Here is a 22,151-nt window from a genome sequence, read left to right as displayed (position 1 = left end):
GGATCTTTTGAATTCAAAACACATCACCCTGAAATATTGCAAAGAACTAAAGCAAAGCTTAGGACAGAGGTGACTTGAAAGGGAAAACAGTTTTAGCTAGAGTACCTGAAAGTTTCATATTCCTAATAAATCCAGTGAAAGACCACACCATGGTGACAAAATCTGAAGCATTATACTTCATGTAGATTATAGAAGAAACTTTCAGTTTTGGAGAAAATCTTCAGGTTTTGAAAAATAATTTACATTGCTGTAAACAATGAAGTTTCCTTTCAGATCTTAATCAGCTTTATGTGTATCACAAAGTCAATCTGTTAAATCTTTCTTCTAAACCTTTAATTAAAAGTATTGACTAAGGAGCAGTGCTATAATCAAAGGCAATACCATTCGACTTTGAAAAATACTGTTCATAAAAGAGAACCACAAGACACATTTTTAAACCATGTATATGTTTGCATATTTTAATTCAAGTAAGTTAATGAACATGTCATTTCAATATATAGATGAGAAAGTAACTTTTTTTTAAAAAATTAATTCAGACTTCATGAAAAATTATCTATATAGGAAAAGCTTGATTATCAAACAGATGCTTACAGTTTAATCCAGGATGCAGTAAGGGCTTTTATTATGGAATTTGGAAATAAAGAGAAGAATAATTTAAAAGCAGAAAAACAAGATAGCTGTACTCAAACATTTCATAGGTCAGTGCACATCAGAAGTGGCAAGATAGAAGTGAAGAACACCAAGGATCCTGAAGATCAGAAGTGAGTATTTACAAGCAATTTTTAAAAATGGACAATTAGTAATCAAAGACTTTTGAGAACAGTAGTAATTCACTGCCTAGAGCTGAGATAAAATCAGTATAAGGAGAGGAACATAAAGATTAGTGATTAGCAAGAAGAATACTAGTGCCAGTTCTTTCAGACTTTTCAGAAAGTCAGGTTTCCTTTTAACACAACAGCACTTTGCCCCGCAATGTCAACTCTTCCGTCACTGCGCACGGAAATCTTCAACTCTCCTCCACGGGGGGAACATTGAAAAGCTGAACAGAAAGAACCCAGAGTTAAAAACTACTGTGCATCACAAACCATTTACAAATCCACGAAAACTCAGGGAAAGCAGGCTCCTGGCTCCAGAAAGCAAGCAGCACCAGGACACCCTGGATGAATTGCCTTTATGGATGAAGGGCAGCTGAGGGTGTATTTCCAATTAGGATTTGCCTACTGAGCCTGACAAAACTGCTACTTAATACAAGCAGTGAAGAGTTTGCCTTGTTGTAGCAAATTAAGTTTCTTCTGTGTGTCTAAGAAGTCTTGAATTCTCCCTTCACAGGATACAGTTTTTGGAGGGAAGAAGGAAGAACACCAAGCATTATCTGAATGAGAATGAGTAACAATTTTCCTGGCACACCCAAAGCTCATACTGCAATCAAAGAATGTGCCTGGCTAAAGGGTGAATAAGCTCACAAAAGCAGTGGGAAAAGTCTACAAAGAAACACAGTCACAAACTGACACCAAATTCTTACACAGGCAGCAACAGATACTGATTTATAGAATCCTGAAGATATAATCTAATACAGCTGGATAAACCTGAAGTAGAAGCAGCCTTCTGCTTGTAATTGCTTAGAGAACTAAGCTTTTGCCTGAACTGTTGAGCCATACACAGGTGGGATGATGTCCACTTAGCATGAGGAGTCTCTAACCTGTTTCAGCAGTCTCAGTTGCATGACTTGACCACAAATGGTTCTGATGGCATTCAGAACAGGTTTGAGTTTTGAGCAGTGTTTTGTGAAATGCTTTAAATGGATGAAGAGGCAATAATGCTCAGTCTCTACTCAATGAACTTCCAGCTGCCCAGAAGCTGTCCAAAGCTAAAGGGCACGTTTTCCCTATCAAACCACAATTTATGAATTGGGTAGAGGCTGCACTCAGATCCCAACAGAGCACAGGCTCTCTGATGGCATATATGCTGCAAGCTTTAAAACTACTTCTCAGCCACTGCTGCTGAGAAAGTTCTTCTTTGATCAGGAGATTAGATTCTCAGACACAGCAAACACTCTGAAAGAGTGGAAACAGACAGACATTGATACTTTCTGTTCTTTTCCATTTATAGAACCATGGGTTGTTTTTAACTTGTCAAAGCATCATCTATGAATGGAGTAATGCTTCAACTGAATATTTCAGGCCAGCTAAAATTGATCAATTGTTATTGCCAGGTATGGAGACACACCTAAGCTCTTCCACATTAGAGCAGATTTAAATAAAATAGATTAATTACTTCATCACTTCAAAGGTTGGTTGGGTTTGGTTTTTTCTTCTTTAAACGTTCAAACTCTAGCTCCTTCATATCAGGATTACCAAGATTATTTTGATATTGGTCCATTTTATTTTACTTTTAAAGAAATTTCCAAAGTAGAAGAAAAACAAAAAATAACCCACAAAAGAAACTTTTAGCCAAGATTATATGAAAATAATACTTGAGCTGTTCCTTCTCTCACACAAAAGCACTGGTATTTCATGCTATGTCCAAGAGTAGACAGAACATTTAAATACCTAGAGGATTTCATTTAACAGCACTGCCTTGGGAGGCATCCAGGCAGCTCTGAAGTGCACTCACCTTTGACATCACAAAGTTGTTGCACACCTATTCCAACCCTGTATTTACCAGGAACACCTCACACTACATGTAGATTTTATACAGATTTTCTATGAAAACAAGTATGTACAAGTGTACAAATACCTGACAGCTGAACTCCCAGTGCCCTGGGCCCCTCTGTGGTTAACCTGACACACAGGAAGGTTTAGGAGCAGCCACAAGGCCTGTGAGGTTGAATGTGCTGATATCACAGCATGACACCCCCTGCACTCACACATCACCTTGGTGGCCTTCCATGAACATTATCCTGTCATTACAGAGCTTCTCACCATGATGGAGCTCAATGACCCCTGCTTAATGAATTTAAGGACTAATAGCCTTTCTTCATAATGTCAACAGAATGACATCAACTCAGGAAGAAGTGACACTCTTGCAATAATATTTTAAGAAATCACTAGTATTTTGTTTGAATTTCTAAACCCTATAGAGGAATGCTGAAAGAAACACTTGCTCCTTAACCTAAGAGAAGATCTCCAAGATTTTTTTTATCCTATGAAAGAAGGTGGACAAATCTGGTGACTGATAGAGGGAAACACCTCTCCTTTGAAAAAATATTACACTTGTGCATAAATCTGATGTTGTCAGTCTTTGTGTTGAGGTTACTTGGAAAAGATGAAAGCGGCAATGAAAACTCCTGACTTCATGAGAATTCAATTAGCAAAAACTTAAATATAAGTAGATTTATTGTACCTTAACAAAACAACTTCTGTCTTTTTGTGTGTTTGGTTGTTGTTGGTAATGTTGGTGGTAATTTTTGTTTTGTGTCTGCCACCCAAAAAACAATCCTTAAATGCTATAAATCTGTTCTGTACTGGAAGGAATCTGAGAAGTTAAAGGCAGAAAAAAGAAACAAATTTCCCCACAAATTAATACAGCTGTCCCAAGTAAACTGGTATATAAAGATTCTCCTCTCTAAACCTGAGATAAAAACTATCATGGGTAAGCCCTTTCTCATCACAATAATTTGGGAAGTCCTCTCAAATTTGTCTGGTTGTATGGAAATCCTTATGCACATTTATAAATAGAAATTTAGAAATATGGAACAGTGTGAAGAGCTGGATACACAGACAGTTGTTATACACTGTATTCAACAGCAACTGTGGAAGTCTGTACATTTGAGAGATTATAATTTCTATACATTGCAGAGACTCCTCCAATGAAAGAAAGGCAAGGACTGATATAAAACCCAGATTGAACCAGAAGCTTAAATTCAAGGACATGTACCCAGCTTCAAGAAAAGATCATTAAGTATTTCACCTTATAAAAGCACTGGAAAATTCTCTTAGTAGTTGGTGGGGTAGTTGTTTGACAATTTAGTCTAAAAAAAGTAGGAAGAGAACCCAAACACAGGAAATTAAGTCTGATGCTTCAGCAGAGCTGCAGCTGACCTCTTCCTACAGGCCTCAATAGCCAGAGAGATCTGACAGTAGATTTAATGTTCCTCATTTTTGCATTATATGTAATCTCTTTGGGAACTGACAGAACCTTTACTTTATGGAGAAATTCTGCCTTTATTCTTGCAATAAAAAGTATCGGATATTAAGAAGCCACCACAGCGGTTTCTGAGAAGTCCAAAGATGCTCTTAATTATTAGTATTTGGTGATATGGAATGTCCTTGAATGCCAGCTATCTTCTCCAAATAATCTCATTAGTAGTAGAATTTGCTCAGTACTACCTGATACCTCTCAGATATATAATGAAAAGTTATTTTCTCTTAAACATACATCAAAGTAACTTGTCCTATTTAAAATAAGTTTTATGTGATTTCTACTACAGAAGTTTGAGGACACATATGCATGGAATAGGAATTTAAAAAAAACAAAACCAAAAACAACATAAACCTATCTTGTGGACAGAAAGGAGTTTTTTATGCTAAATATATTAGAGAAGGTGATTACTGTATCAGTTGCCCTGGCTGCTTGAGCTAGTTTCTCTAAAAGCAGAATAGGGACAGTACATACAAAACACATGAAAATGCAAAACAGGTGGAAAGTGTCAATTGTAAATAGAGACAGAATTCCAGTCTGTTTGAGTACTTAAAGTAGCAATGTCTATAGATGGTGTGGAGAGTTTAAATTCCACATTAACATCAAAAATGTCAAAATCTTCTGAGAAAATTTAAGGACACATTACCAAAGACAGTTTTACATCTTCAGAAAATAGGTTTAGATTTTCATACCCTCAACATTTTTAAAGCTATCACAGATATTGTATGGTATAAATGCAAATACAAGATATTTGGGACAGAACGTTAAATCTTTCCTTCAATCCATGATGGAGAAGGTCCTGCTCACAGTGGATCCTTTAAAGACTTACCATCCTCAAGAAAATCCATTTTGAGATTCACTTGACCAAATACAGGAAGGCTTATATTCAGGGTAGCTGTTTGTTTGAAAAAGTGTTTACTTTCATGGACAAAGAACTTTATTAGATCAAATATCCAACCCTCTGTTCCAAACTAAATGTGACCAAAGGCTTGTGAGAAGAATTGCCCCTGTACTCTCCTGGGGAACCAGGCAGGGGATGAGGGTATTTTGTATTGCTTCTCCTGTTCTTCTGTTCTCTGGCAAAGACATAGAAACAGGAGAAGCAAGGAGTCACCTCCTCATTGTCATATGTTAACAGTTTCTCTTGGTTTTTTTCCACCAGGTTCTCAAGTTTCTTGCTTAATAATAAAGACGTGATCTAATAAGCATATCTCATTGGTTGAATCAAAACACATAAACAACATCCCCTGAGGTTCCCCAAGCCTCAGTTATGATGAAAGGTCATGAAAACTAAAATCCAAAAACAGAGATCAAAAACTGATTGCAGAGAGTTATGATCCAGAAACCAACACTTCAAACTCCCTGGGGAACAACGTGCCATAGTGGTAGATAGGAAAGAAAGCAATTTCTCAAAGATTACCTCACATACAAAATATTACATAATATTCTATTCACCTTGAGGAAATGGATAGGGATTGCAGTTTGGATTGCAGTAGTAATACAACCTTTTTCTTTTCTGTGAGTAGATTCACATAAATGGACAGCTTTGCAATAAAACAGTTTATCTTACCAAGCATTTCTTTCTTCCCCAGCTGCTCTGACCAGTAGCTGCCTAAAACAGCATGAGCAGATCCTTAAAAGAAAATGGAAAACGAAGTACAGAATCAAATTACAATCACTGCTTTACAGAGTAAGCATAGCCAAAATGTAAATATCATAAATCAAGTGCCACATGTATTTAGGGTAAAAAAACAGAGTTTGCACAGTAGACAGAACTTAAGGCTTTATAGTTTCAATTTATGGTACAACAGTATTACTTCCACAAGAAGTAATAAAAAAGAACACAACAAAGAGGATATCAATCTCCACTGCAATACTCATCCAGTACTGAACTAGTCTCTCAGTTTTCTCTAATTGTAACACTTGAGGGAAAAGATCTAAAAAAGACACAAAAATATCTGGCCTAAGGACAGCAAGAAGCTGATTTGATTTTCTTCTCAATGAGCTGGCCTCAGTTATAAAAGTTTTCAGTTTAATGAGTACTCCTGCTATCCATATAAACCAGTAATTTATAAGAGACTCCAAATTACAAAAACAGATTAATAAATTTGAATAAGAATCTTTTAATTGAACTGAAACACAACTAGAAGTTGCTTATCATACAAACACATACCACATACAGGGTCTTCCAGAACTCCATACCAAGGTGCAAAATATCTGGAGTAAAAATCATGGCCTTTTCCACTGGAATTTCCCTTAACAGTGAGTATGACTCCTTTCACTTTTCCTGTCTTTTCAGCTGACAAAAAGTGTTGTGCACTCACTTTCAATTCTTCCAGCACAGACCTTGAATATAATTATGAAATTTTAATAGCCCATATTGTTCATTTTACATTAAAAAAGTATTGAAAAGAAAAATAAAGCTCTAGAATCATCTTCTCTACAATTCAAAACCAGCCCTAAAATATTAGAGGAGACAAGATTCCTAGCATTGTCTTCCCAATGGTATTTGACAGAAAATCACCTTGAACCTAATAGACTCTGCATGAACAGAAAAAAACCTCAAGCCACGCATTTCCTATTTATTTCTGAAAACAGAGCATCCTGAATTATTAGCCACAAAAAGAAGAAAATCACACTTTGCTTCAACATTTTAATTGTTGAAAGAATTATTGCCCCACTACAAAATGTATCAAGTGCTCCACCTCCTTTCAGAGCAGGCAAATAACTAACATCATTCAGGTTTTTGTGGCATCTAAAGCAGTCTACAACTGGCTGATTCCTCCCCACAAAACTGTCTGAAAGACTGAAATAATAAGTACTCAGCTGAGAATATTTCTTTTTTCCTCACTTACCCCAGACTTTACCCATTAGTTAGGCCAAACACCAAGTTTGTAATAACAGTAATTTAGTAATAATAGCCTGATTAAAGAAGTTATGTTTCAGCAGTATATACCTAAATCATATGAATTAACAACGAAATCCAGATGAGATTAACAAATGAATGCTTTGAATAATTTGAATGGGAATTTCCTCTCTAAAGCTACTTATGGTGCTGTTAACCATGTGTAAGCAGATTACAGTCCAATGGAAATAAGAATCCCTGGCATTCTGTCAAATGCCCTGAACTGATGCAGAACTCCCACTTTCTGCCAGGTTACTGGATCATCTTTAGACTCGGATGGGGAAAATGCACCATCATCAAAACTGTTTCCTACACCTCCTCCTCTTGAAGACAGATTTCAGAACGATCTTATTCAGCTTTGCAGCTTCAATAAGCTCAACAAAATAACCATTTTACACAGAAATTTAAATCAGAGCTTTTTAATCTCCACCTGATTTAAAACTAGATAAAAGAGCCTAGTATGTAAGGAACAGAGATCAAACAGGCCAACTCAATTTCTGCATCCTTGATGAAAAAAAAAAAGAGAGTAAGACACCTTTCATAAGTATCACTGAGGCGGACTAAGAGGCTCTTTATGTCGGGAGAGTAACGCACATCTTCAACACTCAGGTCACCAACAGCTGCCTGGTGGGAAAAGCAAAGGAGACAGAAAAAAAACCTGCCATCACTTGAATATAAAATATCATTCCCTGAGCATTTCTGTAGAGCACACTCCCTGCTAGAAGAGGGCTTATGCAAGGTCTTCCATGCAACTCTCAAGTAGGAAAAGCAATGCACTGAGTGCATGAATGGATATGGGTGAGTTACTCATATAAGCCCCACATATGTCAATTTGGGAAGAAATCCAGGACCTAGAGGAGGGCAAGGACACAGACTGCCCTCTAATGCACACAAAAGGCTGAAAATGCCATTGAAATAAATATTAATGCTTCACTCAATGGTTATGGGAGACACATGCTCAGATAAAGCATTTTGGAAAATTACATTCCCTGAGCCACTGACTCATCACGAGAGCTTTGAAGTTTGGTCTTTCAAATGCAGGAGTTCATCCAGCAGTCACCATTTTAATATATAAAAATAAGCAAAGCAATTATAAATGTTTTTCTAAGACAACTGATAGATTATTATTTTTACCTTTATTAATTTTTCTACTTCCTTAAGTTCCTGAAAAAAAAAAAAAAACACACTATAAAAAATGAAATATATATATATATGTACCTATGCAACTACAGACAGACACATATACTGACATACACATACAAATACATACTTTCCTTGAAGGCCTATCATGAATAAAATTTTGACTAACCTGGGGGTAAGCTGGGCAAAGTGGCAAGTCCAGGACAATATGATCTTTCACTTGTCTGGCCTTTAATTCCCCACTCAGTGTCATAAACGAGAGAACTGAATTTGTATTTTCTAGAGAGATAATATTGCAACGTTATCAAACATAAGAATTTTAATCTAAATTATTCTAGCCCTGGGAGTAGCTCAGTATATTCAGAAAAAGTTAGCTATGCAGCTCAAATATATCTAGAGTAACACTGTATTCTGGGCAAAATTCCCAACTAACTCAACAAATCTGCTGAGGCTAATAAACACAGCAATTGTCAGGGAATCACTCCTGCACATGCCTAATATGAATGGGAATGTCATTTTAACAGAAAGAGCAATATTTCCTATTCATCAAATCCTACTGTACCTCTCTCAGATGACATTTGCATATTTAGCACTTTTCTTAAACAGGAGGGCATTGGAATCAGACTACAGCCTTGTAACTACAGAGCAGGAGAAAAAGGCAATGCCCAAGATATCTCCACTTGTGTTCCATAGATGTTCTGAATGTTTAACTGCCTTTGTCTTAAAAACAGAGGTGTTAATTAGAAGTAAATGTTCTAAAAAGTGATAGTAATACATAGGTTGTAAACCTACTTTGTATGTGAAATAACACAGCAGCTGATGCAAGAGTAGCATGACCACAGAGACGAATTTCACTGACTGGGGTGAACCATCTCAGCCCAAAGCAGGAACCTTGAAAAAATAGTTTATTTAGTGCTACTAAGTGGAAGAAGCCTATTTCTTCATTTTATCTCAACATATACAGATGTTTCAATTAACCAAAATGCATGTTGCAAACAGTTATGGTCCTAAACACACTTTTAGGTACCCATTTCACACTTTTTCCAGAATGCTATCCCTTTTGAATCAGGTCAACCACCTTTCAATGCTGCACAGATTTTTCTTTGTCCTAAACAGGTCTTATTTAGAAGATAAAACCTCCATGCCCTTGTGCATTATGAAATTCTGCAAAGGCATAGTTGTAATCTGTATACTCTGCAGGCCAGGTTACTATTTAGAGGTCACAGATGGTTTTGTTGGTATAACAGAACCTGTACTGGGGTTAGCTCAGTTGTGAATTATTTTCTTAAACCACTAGTCCAGTCTGGTAGAAGTCTCTAATGTCTGCTGACCCTTCATTTCACTAGAGATCACACTTCTATTTGCTCTTTAAAAAAACTGGAACCTTCATGTATGATACTTGGTTTCCTGTAACTTTTGCACACACATTTCAAGTGAATAATTACCATACAAACACAACTAAAAGTGGAAAAGCAACTTTTGTTTTAAATCCAAACAAGTCTTGTCATTGCTACTATGGAGAATTAGCACATTAAAGTCAGGCCCCTCTAATGAAAACAAAAAGAACCCAAATAACACCTTGTGGTGGAACCTAATGGCCCCAGCCCACTAGTATCAAAAGTAAGATAATGATAAAGAAGCTGGCATTTTGTATGCTGTCAGATATGGATGACTTGAAAGTAAGTGTGTTAAACACATTGGAGAAGTGCAAACATGAAAAATGAGAAGTATTATCACTTCTTGCTCCAAGCAATTAGTTCTAACCCCAAAATAAATTCCAATTTATTAACAACAGGAGAAATCAATTATAGTTATTACTATCCTTACTATTTTTAATTACAGGGACAGTACAAAATCCTACTCCCTGAACAATCCATCAAACAACAAAGATGATAAACACCTTAACCTGGAATCTAAATCCAGACTAGTGAAGTCCCAGCCCCTTGGCTCATGCCACCTCCCAACTGCCAAGTGAGCACATTCAGTGAACTGATTCAGCTGAAAATTAATCCACAGAGTGAGCCTGAACAAATTCTGCACTTGTCTGATGTTTTCTTGTAAACAGAACCACTAACTTTTGGAAAAGTCATCTCCAGGTTTCAGTTTTCTGATGAAAGCTGTTTCTGAAAGGTTCATTTCTGTTGCAATTTTTTGGTACAAATCTTCATCCAAGTCCTAGGGATGAAACAACAAATGCAATCAAGAGCAGGCCAAAAAATGCAGAATCAAACTTTCTGTCAAATACAGTCATTTTATTTTCTACTACAATAAAACAGAGTCAGTTTTAAATCAAAATACTCTCTGATAGTAAAAAAACTTTAACTGGGACTATATGCTCCCTCTATAGGAGCTGAGAAGAGACAAACTGGGGCAGAAATAAAGCAAACTGCTGGAGCTCACTGAGTGGCTGTGGTTTAAGGCAGTGGACACTGATCCCAGGATACCCAAGCCCCAGGGATTGTATAACATCCTCCTTGGCCCAAGTCCCACTGCTCTTGGTTATGCTGACTGGCCAGGTTTGAGAATCTGATCTTGAAAATATCAAAACTCAAGAGAAACAAAGTACATAAGGGACCTGGTCAGGTTCAGCCTCTGAGAGATAAAAATGTGCACTTTTAACTCGAATTACTTCCTTTAATAACTAATCCTTTCCAGCCAATAATCCCATTCTAGAGCCACAAACCAATAACTGATTAGTACACTAGAGCAGATTGAATTCTGTACAGTTAAACAACATTCTAACATTTTACATTCTCCTTCCCAGAAAGAGTTCTGTTAGTTACAGTAAAGGTCCTAAACCAGAACAAAATGTTATTTAAAATAACTTTTTTTTTTTTTTTTTTTTTTTTTTTTAATAACATGGAACTTTATTGAAATACTGCCATCCTGTGGCCCCTCTGAAACACAAAAAGGACTGGTATTGCCATTCTTGCATTTCTCCTGATTTTTTCTGTAAAGCATCTTCTGAGTCTCTGGAGGGAGCAGAGAACAGTTGTTTTGCATGGCTGCATCACACTTTCTTCAATCTTAGAATAAAATACTGAATTAGGATCTCAGCTTTAGCTGTCACACTAAAGCCTTTACTTCCAGGAACTATAGAAAAAACTTTTAAAACGTCTGCATTCCAAAGTCAGCACACAAGTAAGGTGGCCTCACAATATCTTAACAAAATAAAGTAAAATTAATATTAAAAACGCAATTAGAACCTCATAATTTTAAAGCAGAGATAATTTGGAGAGTATTTAGATTTTATGGAGCCAAAAATAACTCTGAAGAAAGATGTTCCCAGTCATACCTTTAGCTGAGTTGGTAAGTAGGCAAAGTTATATGAGAATCAGACTTAGGAACATCTAGAAAGGATCCATATGGTCATTGCAAGCTGTTGCCATTGGCTACTCTACATATTTTCATATGTAAATATCTTCATATTTACGATTTTCATTGGGATTTATTATACAAACAATACAAGGCCTGTAAATTTCTAATGCATCTTAATAATTACTTTTATTAGAAAGCAGTACCAATTAGTGCCAACTGCTCACAACACCCTGATGAAGAGGACAACTGCACCAACATTACCATGCAACACTGAAGCAATAAAAACTGGCTGTTTAAACTTGGCTAAAGCTGAACCCAACATACTAATAGTAAAAGATTCATATCCAGATCTGTACCTGCTCTTTTTCTTTCCAGAGAAAGGAAAAATGTAAGATAAAAAGGGAGAAAACCCACACCAAAACCCAAAACCAAACCCCACAGTTTAATCCTTCTACTGAGTACTGATTCTGTTCTACAGCATTACTTTTAAGGTTTCACTCCTAATCCTTCAGAAACTTTATTCTGAATAATTCTTGAAGAAATTAAGCCATTTCTCTCGACTTAAAACAAATCCAGTCTACTCCTTAATAAAACATTTTTAATAGCCCACAAAAAATTCAAAGCTTGTCTTGTATGATATCGTTTTGATGAAAAAAAGAGCATCCCTGTGCTAATTTCTCTGTATTTGCCGCAGCAAATAAGGCTGGAAAAAAGTCTGATTCAGTGCAGAGTGCTCAGGCCAAGTACAGAATGGCAAATGTCACCGCAGTACCTCAAAGAACAGCTGGGTTGTTGGGTTTTTTTTAACTTACATTTTCAAGCAGACAAACTGCCGCAGGATTTCCAGCGAATGGCCGGTTTGTAAATGCATCGACCGTAAAAATTGGGATCTGCATTGCCGTGCGCACCTGTTCAGCGGCAGCCTGTGCTCTGCAAGGCACTCTCTAACCTGTTTCACCCAAATCCACAGCACAACTCCAAGTTAATGTTTTCCTGACGGCAGGCGGAGCCATCCCGTCACTTCCTAGCGCCGACACGGACAGAGGCTCCTTCCTACGCCCTGGCGCTCCGCACTGATTTTTTTTTTTTGTTTTGTTTTGTTTTCTTTTTTTTTTTAAATTAAACCACACATTTTAGCCTCCCCCCTGAGCGCCTCACAGGCCCTTTCTCCACAGCCCCGCTCTGAGGGAGGCGGGATCCTGCCCGGCTCGGCAGCTTCGCTGAGAAGAGAGACGCGGGCAGCCACTGCGTGCGCCCACACCGGGCAACCTTCCTCATCCTCACTCCCTCCCGAAGCTGCGCCGAGGGGCAGGGACGCGCTGAGCGGGACACAAGCTCCGCTGCACGACCGGGCCGCCGCTGTGAGGGCAATGGCGGCGTGAGGCGATGCCCGGGCACGCGCGCGCGGCGCCCCCGCCCCGCGGGCCCCGCGCGCGCTCCCGCTTGGCGCCAAAACGAGCGGCAGCAGCCGCGTGACGGAGGGAGGAGCGCGCACGCGCCGCGGGGGCCCCTCAGCGGAGGAGGCGGGGGGAGGAAAGGCGGGAACGCCCCCTCCGCTACCCCGCATGCGCCGCCGCTCCCTCCACCGGCCCCCCCCCGCGAGTCGCGCGTGCGCGGGAGCCGCCCAGGCGGGTGTGAGGCGGCGCGCGGCGCGTGTATCGCGATAGTCGCGCGGACCGGACGCTCCGCTGCCCGTGAGCGTTGTGCAGGTGTGGGCCCGCCGGACGGCTCGGCTGTGAGGGAGGGAACGCGTCCTGCCCGGCGCTAGTGGCTGCCGGGACACGGCCAGGGGTGCGCGAGAGGCTCGCGGTGAGCGGGGAAGGCGATCGGGCCGAGCGAGCGGGCGAGCGGCGGCGGGGCCCGCCCGGGGGGCGCGGCGGCCGAGCGGTGCGGCCGGCGGGGGCTCGGGGCCCGCCCGCCGCCGGGCCGGGCTCGGCGCGCGCCCGAGGGCGGGGGAGGGGGGAGGCGGTGCGGAGCCTCGTTCCCGATCGCGGCCGCCATTTTGAGCGGCGGAGCCGAGGGCGGCGGCGGCTGCGGCCCCAGGAGAGCGGCGGGCGGGGGGGTCCTGCGGCGGTGAGGAGGCACGGGCCGGGCGGGGCGGCGCGGCACCTCCGTGAGCCTAAGGTGGGCGGCGGGGCGGGCGGGGGGCGCGGCGGGAGCGGGGCAGGCGAGCGGCGGGCGTCCCGGGGAGGCGCGGTAAATGGCGGCGGGCAGCGGGGCGGGCGAGGGGTCAGGGCCGCGGTCTCGGGAGGGCGGCGGGATCGCGATGGATCCGCGCCTGACGAGGCGGCGATGGCGGCTCCCTTTGTGGGACGGTGGCCGTGCCCCCCTTCACACGCCCCCGTCACACGCGCACCCCCCGCCGCCCCCGGCTGAGGGCAGACAAAGGAAGGCCTTGTGGTTCCGGCCCCTTCCTCAAGTGTCACGCTCCGCGGAAAGAAACGAGGGCGAAAGCAAAACGCTGTACGGAGCGGATGTGAAATGTACTCGCGGTAAAAGCCCAGCTTTATGTGCCGTGCCTGCCCACGTGCTGCCCGCCGTCCACGCGGTGCTCCAGCCCAATGGCGGGGTTACATTGCATCCCCTTAGTGGAGGGTTTAGATCCCCTCAGGGATGTCTTTAAATGCACAGATCCAAATCCATAACAGAAATAAAGCTCACGATCCATCACGCTAAGTTATCTAAATAAACAAAACCTAACAGATTTCTTTTGAAGGGAAGGACTTTGTCATGGGCGGAAACTCAGGGGTTTTTTTATTTCTGCTTTGTTGGGGTTTTTATAGGATTTAAATAAAATAAAAGATGGACTGGACTGGAAAACACAATGGGCCCAATGATACAACCAATGACGGAACAGTGGTACGACTCCGAGGCCTGCCATTTGGTTGCAGCAAAGAAGAGATTGTTCAGTTCTTCCAAGGTACCTCCAGCATAGTCGAATTGTAGCGGGTTTCTTTAGATGCTTTGTGTATTTTTAATGTTTTGTACATGTTTAATAGCTGTTAATGGGGTGGATGGGGAGGGATTGTGGTAAATTAGTTTGTCTTAAGTTTGAGCTTTATGCCCTTTAAATGAAGCACAGATAACCATAGATGCATTAGAGCACAAAATGTATCTGATTTTGTCGAGGTGGGAAACAATACCGTGCATATTGGGGTAACCTGAATGTTAGCATTTGGATCAGTTAAATTCCTTGATTGGTAGCTATATTTTCTTCATGTAATTTAGGTGGTTGCATTTTTGTATAGTCTAAAGGGAAAAGAAGTACAGCTAAATCCATAAATGTTTAATGAACGATCATGGGCTTGTATTGTTGGGTGATGGGGGAAAACAAGGTGATTTTCTTTTTCGTTGTTGTTGTTTAGATATGCTTTAAGTATTTGCTACAGATGGGAATGTTTCAGCCTTTAACACTGTTCCCCTTGACGGGGTTATTTGTCCTTGGGTTAAAGGGTTGGAAATCGTGCCAAATGGGATAACATTGACGCTGGACTACCAGGGGAGAAGCACAGGGGAGGCCTTCGTGCAGTTTGCTTCAAAGGAGATAGCAGAAAATGCTCTGGGGAAACACAAGGAAAGAATAGGGCACAGGTGGGGATGGAGAGTTTGGGATGGTGTTAAATCTTTATTTTTTGGGGGTTGTGGGTCAGTAATGCTTTTGGGGGGTTGGGGACCATTGGGGAATTGGCTGTTTTTAAGAATTTTTATAACTGATCCTAAGTTAACTTGGGAAATACGGTAGATTTGGGGGGTGGGGGAGACAGTATTGCACTGGGTAGTTTGCTAAACTCAGAAAATTGTTTCAATCATGCTCGTGTAGGGTAATTTGTGATAAATGCTGCTATAGCCAGACACTGTTTTTCAACAGTATGTTTCTCATACTGGAAAGAAATGTTTTAAGCTTAATTTGTACAGCTAGAATTTTCCCATTGTAATTTTTGCCAGTGTAAAGTGGGGTTTTTTTAAATACACTTAAGATTCTTACAGTTTTGAGGAGAAACTTAAGTTGTATGGTTTTTCTAGTCACTGCTATTGGCTTGTACGTTTAGCTCTAGAAAATGTAGTATGGCCTTGTGTAAAATTCAGACTGCTTCTGCCTGTGTTCTTACTAGTACCTTGAAAATGCTCTTTTATCAGATACATTGAAATCTTCAAAAGTAGTAAGAGCGAAATCAGAGGATTCTCTGACATGCCAAGAAGAATGATGGGACAGCAGCGACCTGGACCATATGATAGACCATTAGGAGGAAGAGGGGGTTATTATGGAGCTGGGCGTGGAAGTATGTATGACAGAATGCGTCGAGGAGGTGGTGGATATGACGGTGGTATGTTCATCTAATGAACACAGGTTCTCTTGGCAGTCTCATGTTTCTGACATACTTGTCAAGAAATAAGAAGTGGCAGTAGCTGTAATGCCTGTTAGGTTGGATGTGTTTATCTGAAAAGAACTTGTAATGTATCAAAATATGTGGCTTAGCGTTTAAGATGAACATTAATAATGGAACTATTTTCATTAGAATCAGATCTTCCCATTTGCATGTTTCAGTCTGTGTTGTATAAAAAGTAATGTACTTTTGCACCATGTTCAGGAGCCCAGGTTTGACAGCCTGCAGAGGCTGTTTGCAAAGCACTGGCTGCCCAAAGACTGCAAAATTGATGTTGTGTGTGCATTGCTCTGTGAATTCTGAGCAGTAATGTAATTGCTCCTTTCCTTCTCTCCATTGCACAGGATATGGTGGCTTTGATGATTATGGTGGCTATAATAACTATGGCTACGGGAACGACGGCTATGACGACAGAATGAGGGATGGGAGAGGTAAAAGAAATTAATAGTTTGTCTAAAAAGGTTTTCCTGTTCCTTGAGTTGCAAGACACAGTGTTTCCAGGGCAGAGAGAATAGCTTCAGTCTGCTATTTGGTAAAGAAGGCTGTTTAAAAAGGGGAGGGGATTGGGCAATCATAAGGAAAGGTAAACAGATTGCTTAGGAGGGCTTCTGGTTAAGCTTTGGGTTGATACATGGGAAATGTAAACACCGTGCATTCAGTGGTATAATTGAGCGCTTTCAGAAAAAGAGTAGTGATGACTTTTGGCTTTTCATGATCTTAGAGGTGTGTGGGTTTTTTTGGTTTGGGTTTTCCAATAGGCATGGGAGGACATGGCTATGGAGCTGGAGATGCAGGGTCGGGGTTCCATGGTGGCGGTCATTTTGTTCACATGAGAGGGCTGCCTTTCCGAGCCACGGAAAACGATATTGCTAACGTAAGTACCACGGGGGAAAGGGCTTCTGCCAGCAGCCTGCATGTCCCTGTCTGTCCCGGCCCAAACTCGGGGAGCCTTCTCAAACAGCTCCCTGCCACATCTGCACAAAGTTAACGAGCTTTTCTAAAGCTGCTGTCTGAGGTGGGATTACCAGAGAAGTCAGCAAAGCTATATTTATCATTAATCCTCGCACTCTCTGCTCTTTCCTTTCCATGAGAGCTGTGTTGCAGAGACAACAGTTGCTGCAATCAGTATCCTCATTTTAAGGCTTCCAGGATTTGTTCAAGCTTATCTGATTTCGTGAAAACGACAAGTTTTGGAACTTAAATAGCTTAGTTGCACATTTGTTGACCTGAGATTGATTTCAGGAGGGAAAGGGTGGCTCTAGAGAGCTGTGGTGGCTTGGAGAGGACTTCCCCTCTCGTAAGAGATCAGGGTGGCAGATAGAAGTGCATTCATAGGATTTTGGGAGTGCATTCTTGTGTCAGTGCCCGTGTTGCTGTCGGGGAAGAAGCTTTCTTAGGATATGAGGCCTGGTTTAAACAGCACATCTTGGAGAGAGGCAGTCCTGCCAATTGCACCTATGTATTACATATGCAGAGTTCCATTCTTCAGCTTGTGCTTGTTTGTTTTTGTGGGTGGGTTGGTTTAGTTAAATGGAGGTGTAGTTTTTTGTGCTAGTTTGTTTCATTTAGCATAAAGACTCTGTAACAATATATGGGGCCAAAAGTCAGGCTTTGATCTGGAGCAGGGAGGAAGAGCAAGTGTGATTGACAGCAAGTGTGATTCTTGAATTCCATGGACGTGTCCTTGCTTTGAGAAATCTCAAGAAGCAGAGCCAAATGAAAACCGATTATTTTCTTGTCCAGGATGCCATCACATTTGACTGTGTTGCTCAAAGCAGTGTGTGTGGGCAGGAGTTGTTTGCATCTTTGCTTTCAGAGAAAGCTTCTCAGGCTCCATAGCTGCAGCTCTCCAAGCTGTGCACTAACAATGGGTTGTAAACGTAGGTTGACCTGATGCTCCCACAGCCACTAGGTACTACTTGAGAAATGAGTTAAATTTCTGTGGTAGGATGCCATTGAATTAAAGCACTGCACCACTAACCATGGGAATGGAAAAAAAGTACCTGGCTTGAATTCTGCATTAACGTGATTTGTTTTTTGCTTTTTCCCTAGTTTTTCTCACCATTGAACCCTATAAGAGTTCACATTGATATTGGAGCAGATGGCAGAGCTACAGGAGAGGCAGATGTGGAATTTGTAACACATGAGGATGCGGTAGCTGCCATGTCCAAGGATAAGAATCACATGCGTAAGTGTCGTGTTCCCTGACACTGCCAGTTGGCCAGGCTCTAGAGCAGCAGATCCATCCTAAGGTTTTCCCAATTTACCCCATTGCAGACCTGCTCCTTGTGGCCTTCTGTCTGCTACCTGTAAGGGGGGTGGATGGTTTTCCTTTGTATCTCTGCTTCTGGTCCGGGAAACAAAGTACAAACTGAGCTTTGTTCACTTCTTACAGAGCATCGGTATATTGAACTCTTCCTGAATTCCACTGCTGGAGGTGGCTCTGGAATGGGAGGCTATGGCAGAGATGGAATGGGTACGCATCAGTTGCACTTTTAGCTGGTGCTTTGCCAAGTCTGGCGAGTTGCAAGCTTGTAACGTGGCTCTTGTGGCTTTGCAGATCAAGGTTACGGCTCTGTTGGCAGGATGGGGATGGGTAGCAATTACAGCGGCGGATACGGAACTCCTGACGGCCTGGGCGGATACAGTAAGTACAGGTTCCCTTTAAACGCTCAGGGGAAGTGGGAATGTCTGTGCTGACAGAGGGGCAAGGGTGCTGGGCCTGGGGCTGGACAAGGGAAAGAGAGGGGCACTGGTTCTTTAGAACAGAATCTCTGGGGGCTTTACACTTTGAGCTACTGCAGCAAACGCTGGTTAAGAGCAGTAGTGCTGGACTATTGTTAGTGTAAGTCATCTTCAACCAGTTGTTGTGTATTACCCATCCCATTTTTTCTTCTTTTAAGATATGTATGCATGACCTTGTGTCAATTGTTTGCAGGTCGTGGCAGTGGAAATAGTGGAGGATACTATGGGCAAGGCAGTATGGGTGGAGGAGGATGGCGTGGGATGTATTGAAGGATAGCCTTGTTTCTGCAAAACACCTGGAAGAAACAGTCTCTGGTCTACTAGACTTTCTTACAAAATTTAATTTCTTTTGTATTTTAAGAACTTTATAATGACTGAAGGAATGTGTTTTCACAATATTATTTGGTAAGCAACAGATTGTGATGGGAAAATCTGTTTTCTGTAGGTTTTATTTGTTGCATACTCTGACTTTAAATAAATTTTTATATTCAAACCACTGATGTTGATACTTTTTATACTAGTTATTCTTAAGGATGTATTACATATTCAAGACTACAGTCGGTTTAAAATGTTGTACTATGGTTCCATAAAGGTGGTTGTACTGTAACTCCTATGAACACTGATTCAGTTCTATGTAATCTTGGTCTAGTGAAAAAATTTAAACATTCACTTGTTTAAGGGGAGATGGGTAGATGAGTAGGTTAGTTTATTTGGTAATGGCTTTCCTAAACCCTTTTGATGAGTTGTATGTAGTAACTGCAGCACAGCATAAAGTTGTGGAGGCTCAGTCATTGTCCTGGCTTCTTGCTGCTGCTGCCAGCACCCCCAGCAAATGCACACCCCTGCAGAGGAGCAGCACCACACCCAGCAGCCACGTTTATTTCCACGCTTTGCTGTAGTGCTCTAGAGCCTGCATTTCACACGTGTAACCTGCAGATTGAACTGAAACACTAGCACAGCTTCGAGCTAACACAGCCTAGGTCAAATACTCTTCATTTGATGCTTTTTATTTAGGATTTTTCTCACAAACATGCTTTTAGAAAGAGTGGAAGACTTGGAAGCTAGTTACTTCTTTCTTGAATTTACTGTATTTAAACATGGTTCAGCTTTTTTTTTTTTTTTCACTGCACAGAGCTGATTTGTCTGTATTTGTTCAAAGTTTGCCAAGCCATTCTACGTAGGAGCTTACTGGAAGCCAAGATCTCTAAAATATCTATAGGCCCAATACTTTTTCAGTAACACACAACCCCAACACGTTGATAAAACTTTCTGTGCATTTGTGACATGTAAGATATGTAAGAAACTTATTGTTTGAAGACACTTAACATACCTGATGTGTAATGGAAAAAGGTATTTATTCTTCTGAGCCAGTGTGATCTCCCAAATTAACTGCTTTGTCCTCAATGCCTCCCTTAAAATGTCAAATGTGATCTTGGGTATTGCAAGTCTGTCACCTGTTTTGCTAGTACTGTGTTATATCTGTAATAAATGTCTTCTTGTGGGAGAGAGAATGGAATTTATTTCACTAGAGGATGTGTTTGGGTGTCAAAGGGACTGGAAGAGCTGAAGAGGGTAACTGGCACAGGAACCTTTCCAGGCACTGGAGCAGCGTTGGCTAGCAAGGGCAGGGAAAAGGAGTTGTTACCCACCTGGCCCACTGTTGCAGTGCAGAACTAGGAGAATAGTGTCACTGTAGCTCTGCAGCCCCGGCTGCTGCCGCTGAGCGCTGCCCTGGCCGCGCTCCCGGGCGGGCGGAGCTGGTGCGGCCCTGCTGGGCGGGGCTCAGCCCCGAGCCCTGCCGGCACTACCAGCAGCAAGGCAGAAACCGCTTCAGCTGCCGAGAGGGACAAAATGCTGCTCTGAACGCTGCTCCTGGGTACCCCCCAGCTCTTGCTGTGCTCTGAGAGCAGGGGTTTACAGACAAAGATAGCAGCAGCCACAGCGGTGTCCACAAACCTTAAAAGCAGGCCAGGGATGGAGTTTGATGCCAAGGGAAATGCAACCACGTGGAACTCCCAGCATTCATTTTGTTCAAGGCAGAAGTCTTACCTGCAGTCAGTAGTTACACACTTTTCCTATGCAAATAGGACAGCACAGAGGGGAGGAAAATATGGCAGTTAAGTAAATTTATTGCACATTATGGAAATGCACTATATTCTTGATTTAAATTATTTCTATTTACTTGCATCCTTTTTGACAAATTATTAAAGCAGTGCAGGTTAGTTTTATCCTACCATCTCCATCCTGCATCAAACCCTGCTGCCTCCATGCCTGCCCCACAGAAAGCCCACCTGGAAACACTCAGGAAGCACATGAGCAGCACCTGATTGTGTCTGTACAGGGTACCCCCACTCCCCAGCACAGGCAAAGGCTTTCTAAGCAACTCAAGTCATAATAAAATAAAAAACTCCGAGTTACAAATTTAAATTAAGTGACGTTACTCTCAGATAACTTAAATTTATTTTTTTTCCAAAAGTTATTTACAGATTTACAAGTATTTGTGTGGTATTTTACAAAAAGGTGCATCAGGTCATTTTTAGAACATTTTCCTTTACAAAAGCTACATAAGCAACTACGTTGAGGTGTTAAAAAGAAGACCTATGTTAGTTTTTAGGATATTGACAAAATCTTTATCCTCAGAGACAAAGCCAAGCTAAACAAGGTGCAAGCAGTGCAGTGAGCTGGAGGTGAGGGCAATTTACCAAAGGATATTATTTCTATTTGCCTATGAAAAGAAAAAGGATTTTACCTTCCAGCAAAAGTTACCATCAGTGACAAGAGTGGTTAGACTGAGAAGGAATCAAAAGTGCTCTGTAAAAAAATGAAGTTTTGGAACCGACTCTAGAAGTTGGAGCAAGATGGTGACAAAATAGGGAAAAGCCTCCCTGTTAACACAGAAAGGATGTGATCCCCAGTATCCAATCCCAGCCTTTCTAGAGCTATGCAGTGACTGCACGTACAAGCTTGAGAGCATGACTTGCATGAAAATGATGCAGAGACTTGTTCAAGGTTACAGACAATGTCAGACAAGAGGTCTGCGGTGAACAGCTCTTCCAATGGAAACATGGATTTATCAAACTAATAGTTCATGTGAAAAAATCATTCAGCAAAACACACCTTCCTTCAGCAAGTGCCCCGAGGCACTGTTTGTTCCCTGGCTGACCAAAGCTCTCCTTACACCTGGCACTGCACAGAACAGCTGCCAGTGCAATATTCTGGGATGTATCAAACCCTGCCCCTGAAGAGGGAGTAAAGGAATACTCGGTATTTGGCAATAACATCTCACACCACTGCATTAATTGCCATAGTTCTTTCCAGAACCATTTAAAACCAGCTACTGCATGGTTTTATTCCACAACAGCTTATCCCATACACACTCTGGCAGAGTTAGGTAGGACTTGTGGCACATCAGCCTGTAAGAGTATTTAAGGTCTTTCTCCAGATCATCTTAACAACTAACATAGTCATCCAATACATTAACACTGAGTCTCCTGTATAAACTGCCCTGCTGCCTTGGG

The 22,151-nt window shown here is 41.6% G+C and overlaps 2 protein-coding genes across 8 annotated transcripts; one reads left to right on the top strand and one right to left on the bottom strand.

The window, feature by feature from the left end:
* Window positions 1-444: 444 nt before the first annotated feature.
* PBLD (phenazine biosynthesis like protein domain containing) lies at window positions 445-12,597 on the bottom strand. The gene is made up of 9 exons (XM_056495482.1): window positions 12,316-12,597; window positions 10,261-10,360; window positions 8,978-9,076; window positions 8,355-8,464; window positions 8,180-8,209; window positions 7,581-7,669; window positions 6,314-6,486; window positions 5,711-5,773; window positions 445-1,039 (listed from the first exon to the last, which is right to left on the bottom strand). The coding sequence occupies exons 1-9, from the start codon at window positions 12,397-12,399 to the stop codon at window positions 927-929; spliced, it is 861 nt and encodes a 286-aa protein (XP_056351457.1). The 5' UTR covers window positions 12,400-12,597; the 3' UTR covers window positions 445-926.
* A 417-nt stretch (window positions 12,598-13,014) lies between these two features.
* HNRNPH3 (heterogeneous nuclear ribonucleoprotein H3) lies at window positions 13,015-19,130 on the top strand. 7 transcript variants are annotated; one of them, XM_056495474.1, is made up of 10 exons: window positions 13,015-13,312; window positions 14,287-14,423; window positions 14,956-15,094; window positions 15,641-15,828; window positions 16,233-16,319; window positions 16,647-16,762; window positions 17,941-18,076; window positions 18,284-18,364; window positions 18,449-18,535; window positions 18,827-19,130. In XM_056495474.1, exons 2-10 carry the CDS (start codon window positions 14,306-14,308, stop codon window positions 18,901-18,903), a joined length of 1,029 nt encoding a protein of 342 aa, XP_056351449.1. In that variant the 5' UTR covers window positions 13,015-13,312; window positions 14,287-14,305; the 3' UTR covers window positions 18,904-19,130. The 7 variants fall into 7 exon arrangements, with proteins under 7 accessions (XP_056351449.1, XP_056351452.1, XP_056351450.1 ...); XM_056495477.1 differs by having other exon boundaries at window positions 13,026-13,212; XM_056495475.1 differs by having other exon boundaries at window positions 13,074-13,294.
* The last annotated feature ends 3,021 nt before the right edge of the window (window positions 19,131-22,151 follow it).

The sequence above is a fragment of the Oenanthe melanoleuca genome, chromosome 6 (genome assembly GCF_029582105.1).
Source record: "Oenanthe melanoleuca isolate GR-GAL-2019-014 chromosome 6, OMel1.0, whole genome shotgun sequence".
Lineage (NCBI taxonomy): Eukaryota > Metazoa > Chordata > Aves > Passeriformes > Muscicapidae > Oenanthe > Oenanthe melanoleuca.
The sequence above is the reverse complement of the archived record's forward strand: the minus strand, read 5'-3'. Positions and strand labels throughout refer to the sequence as shown.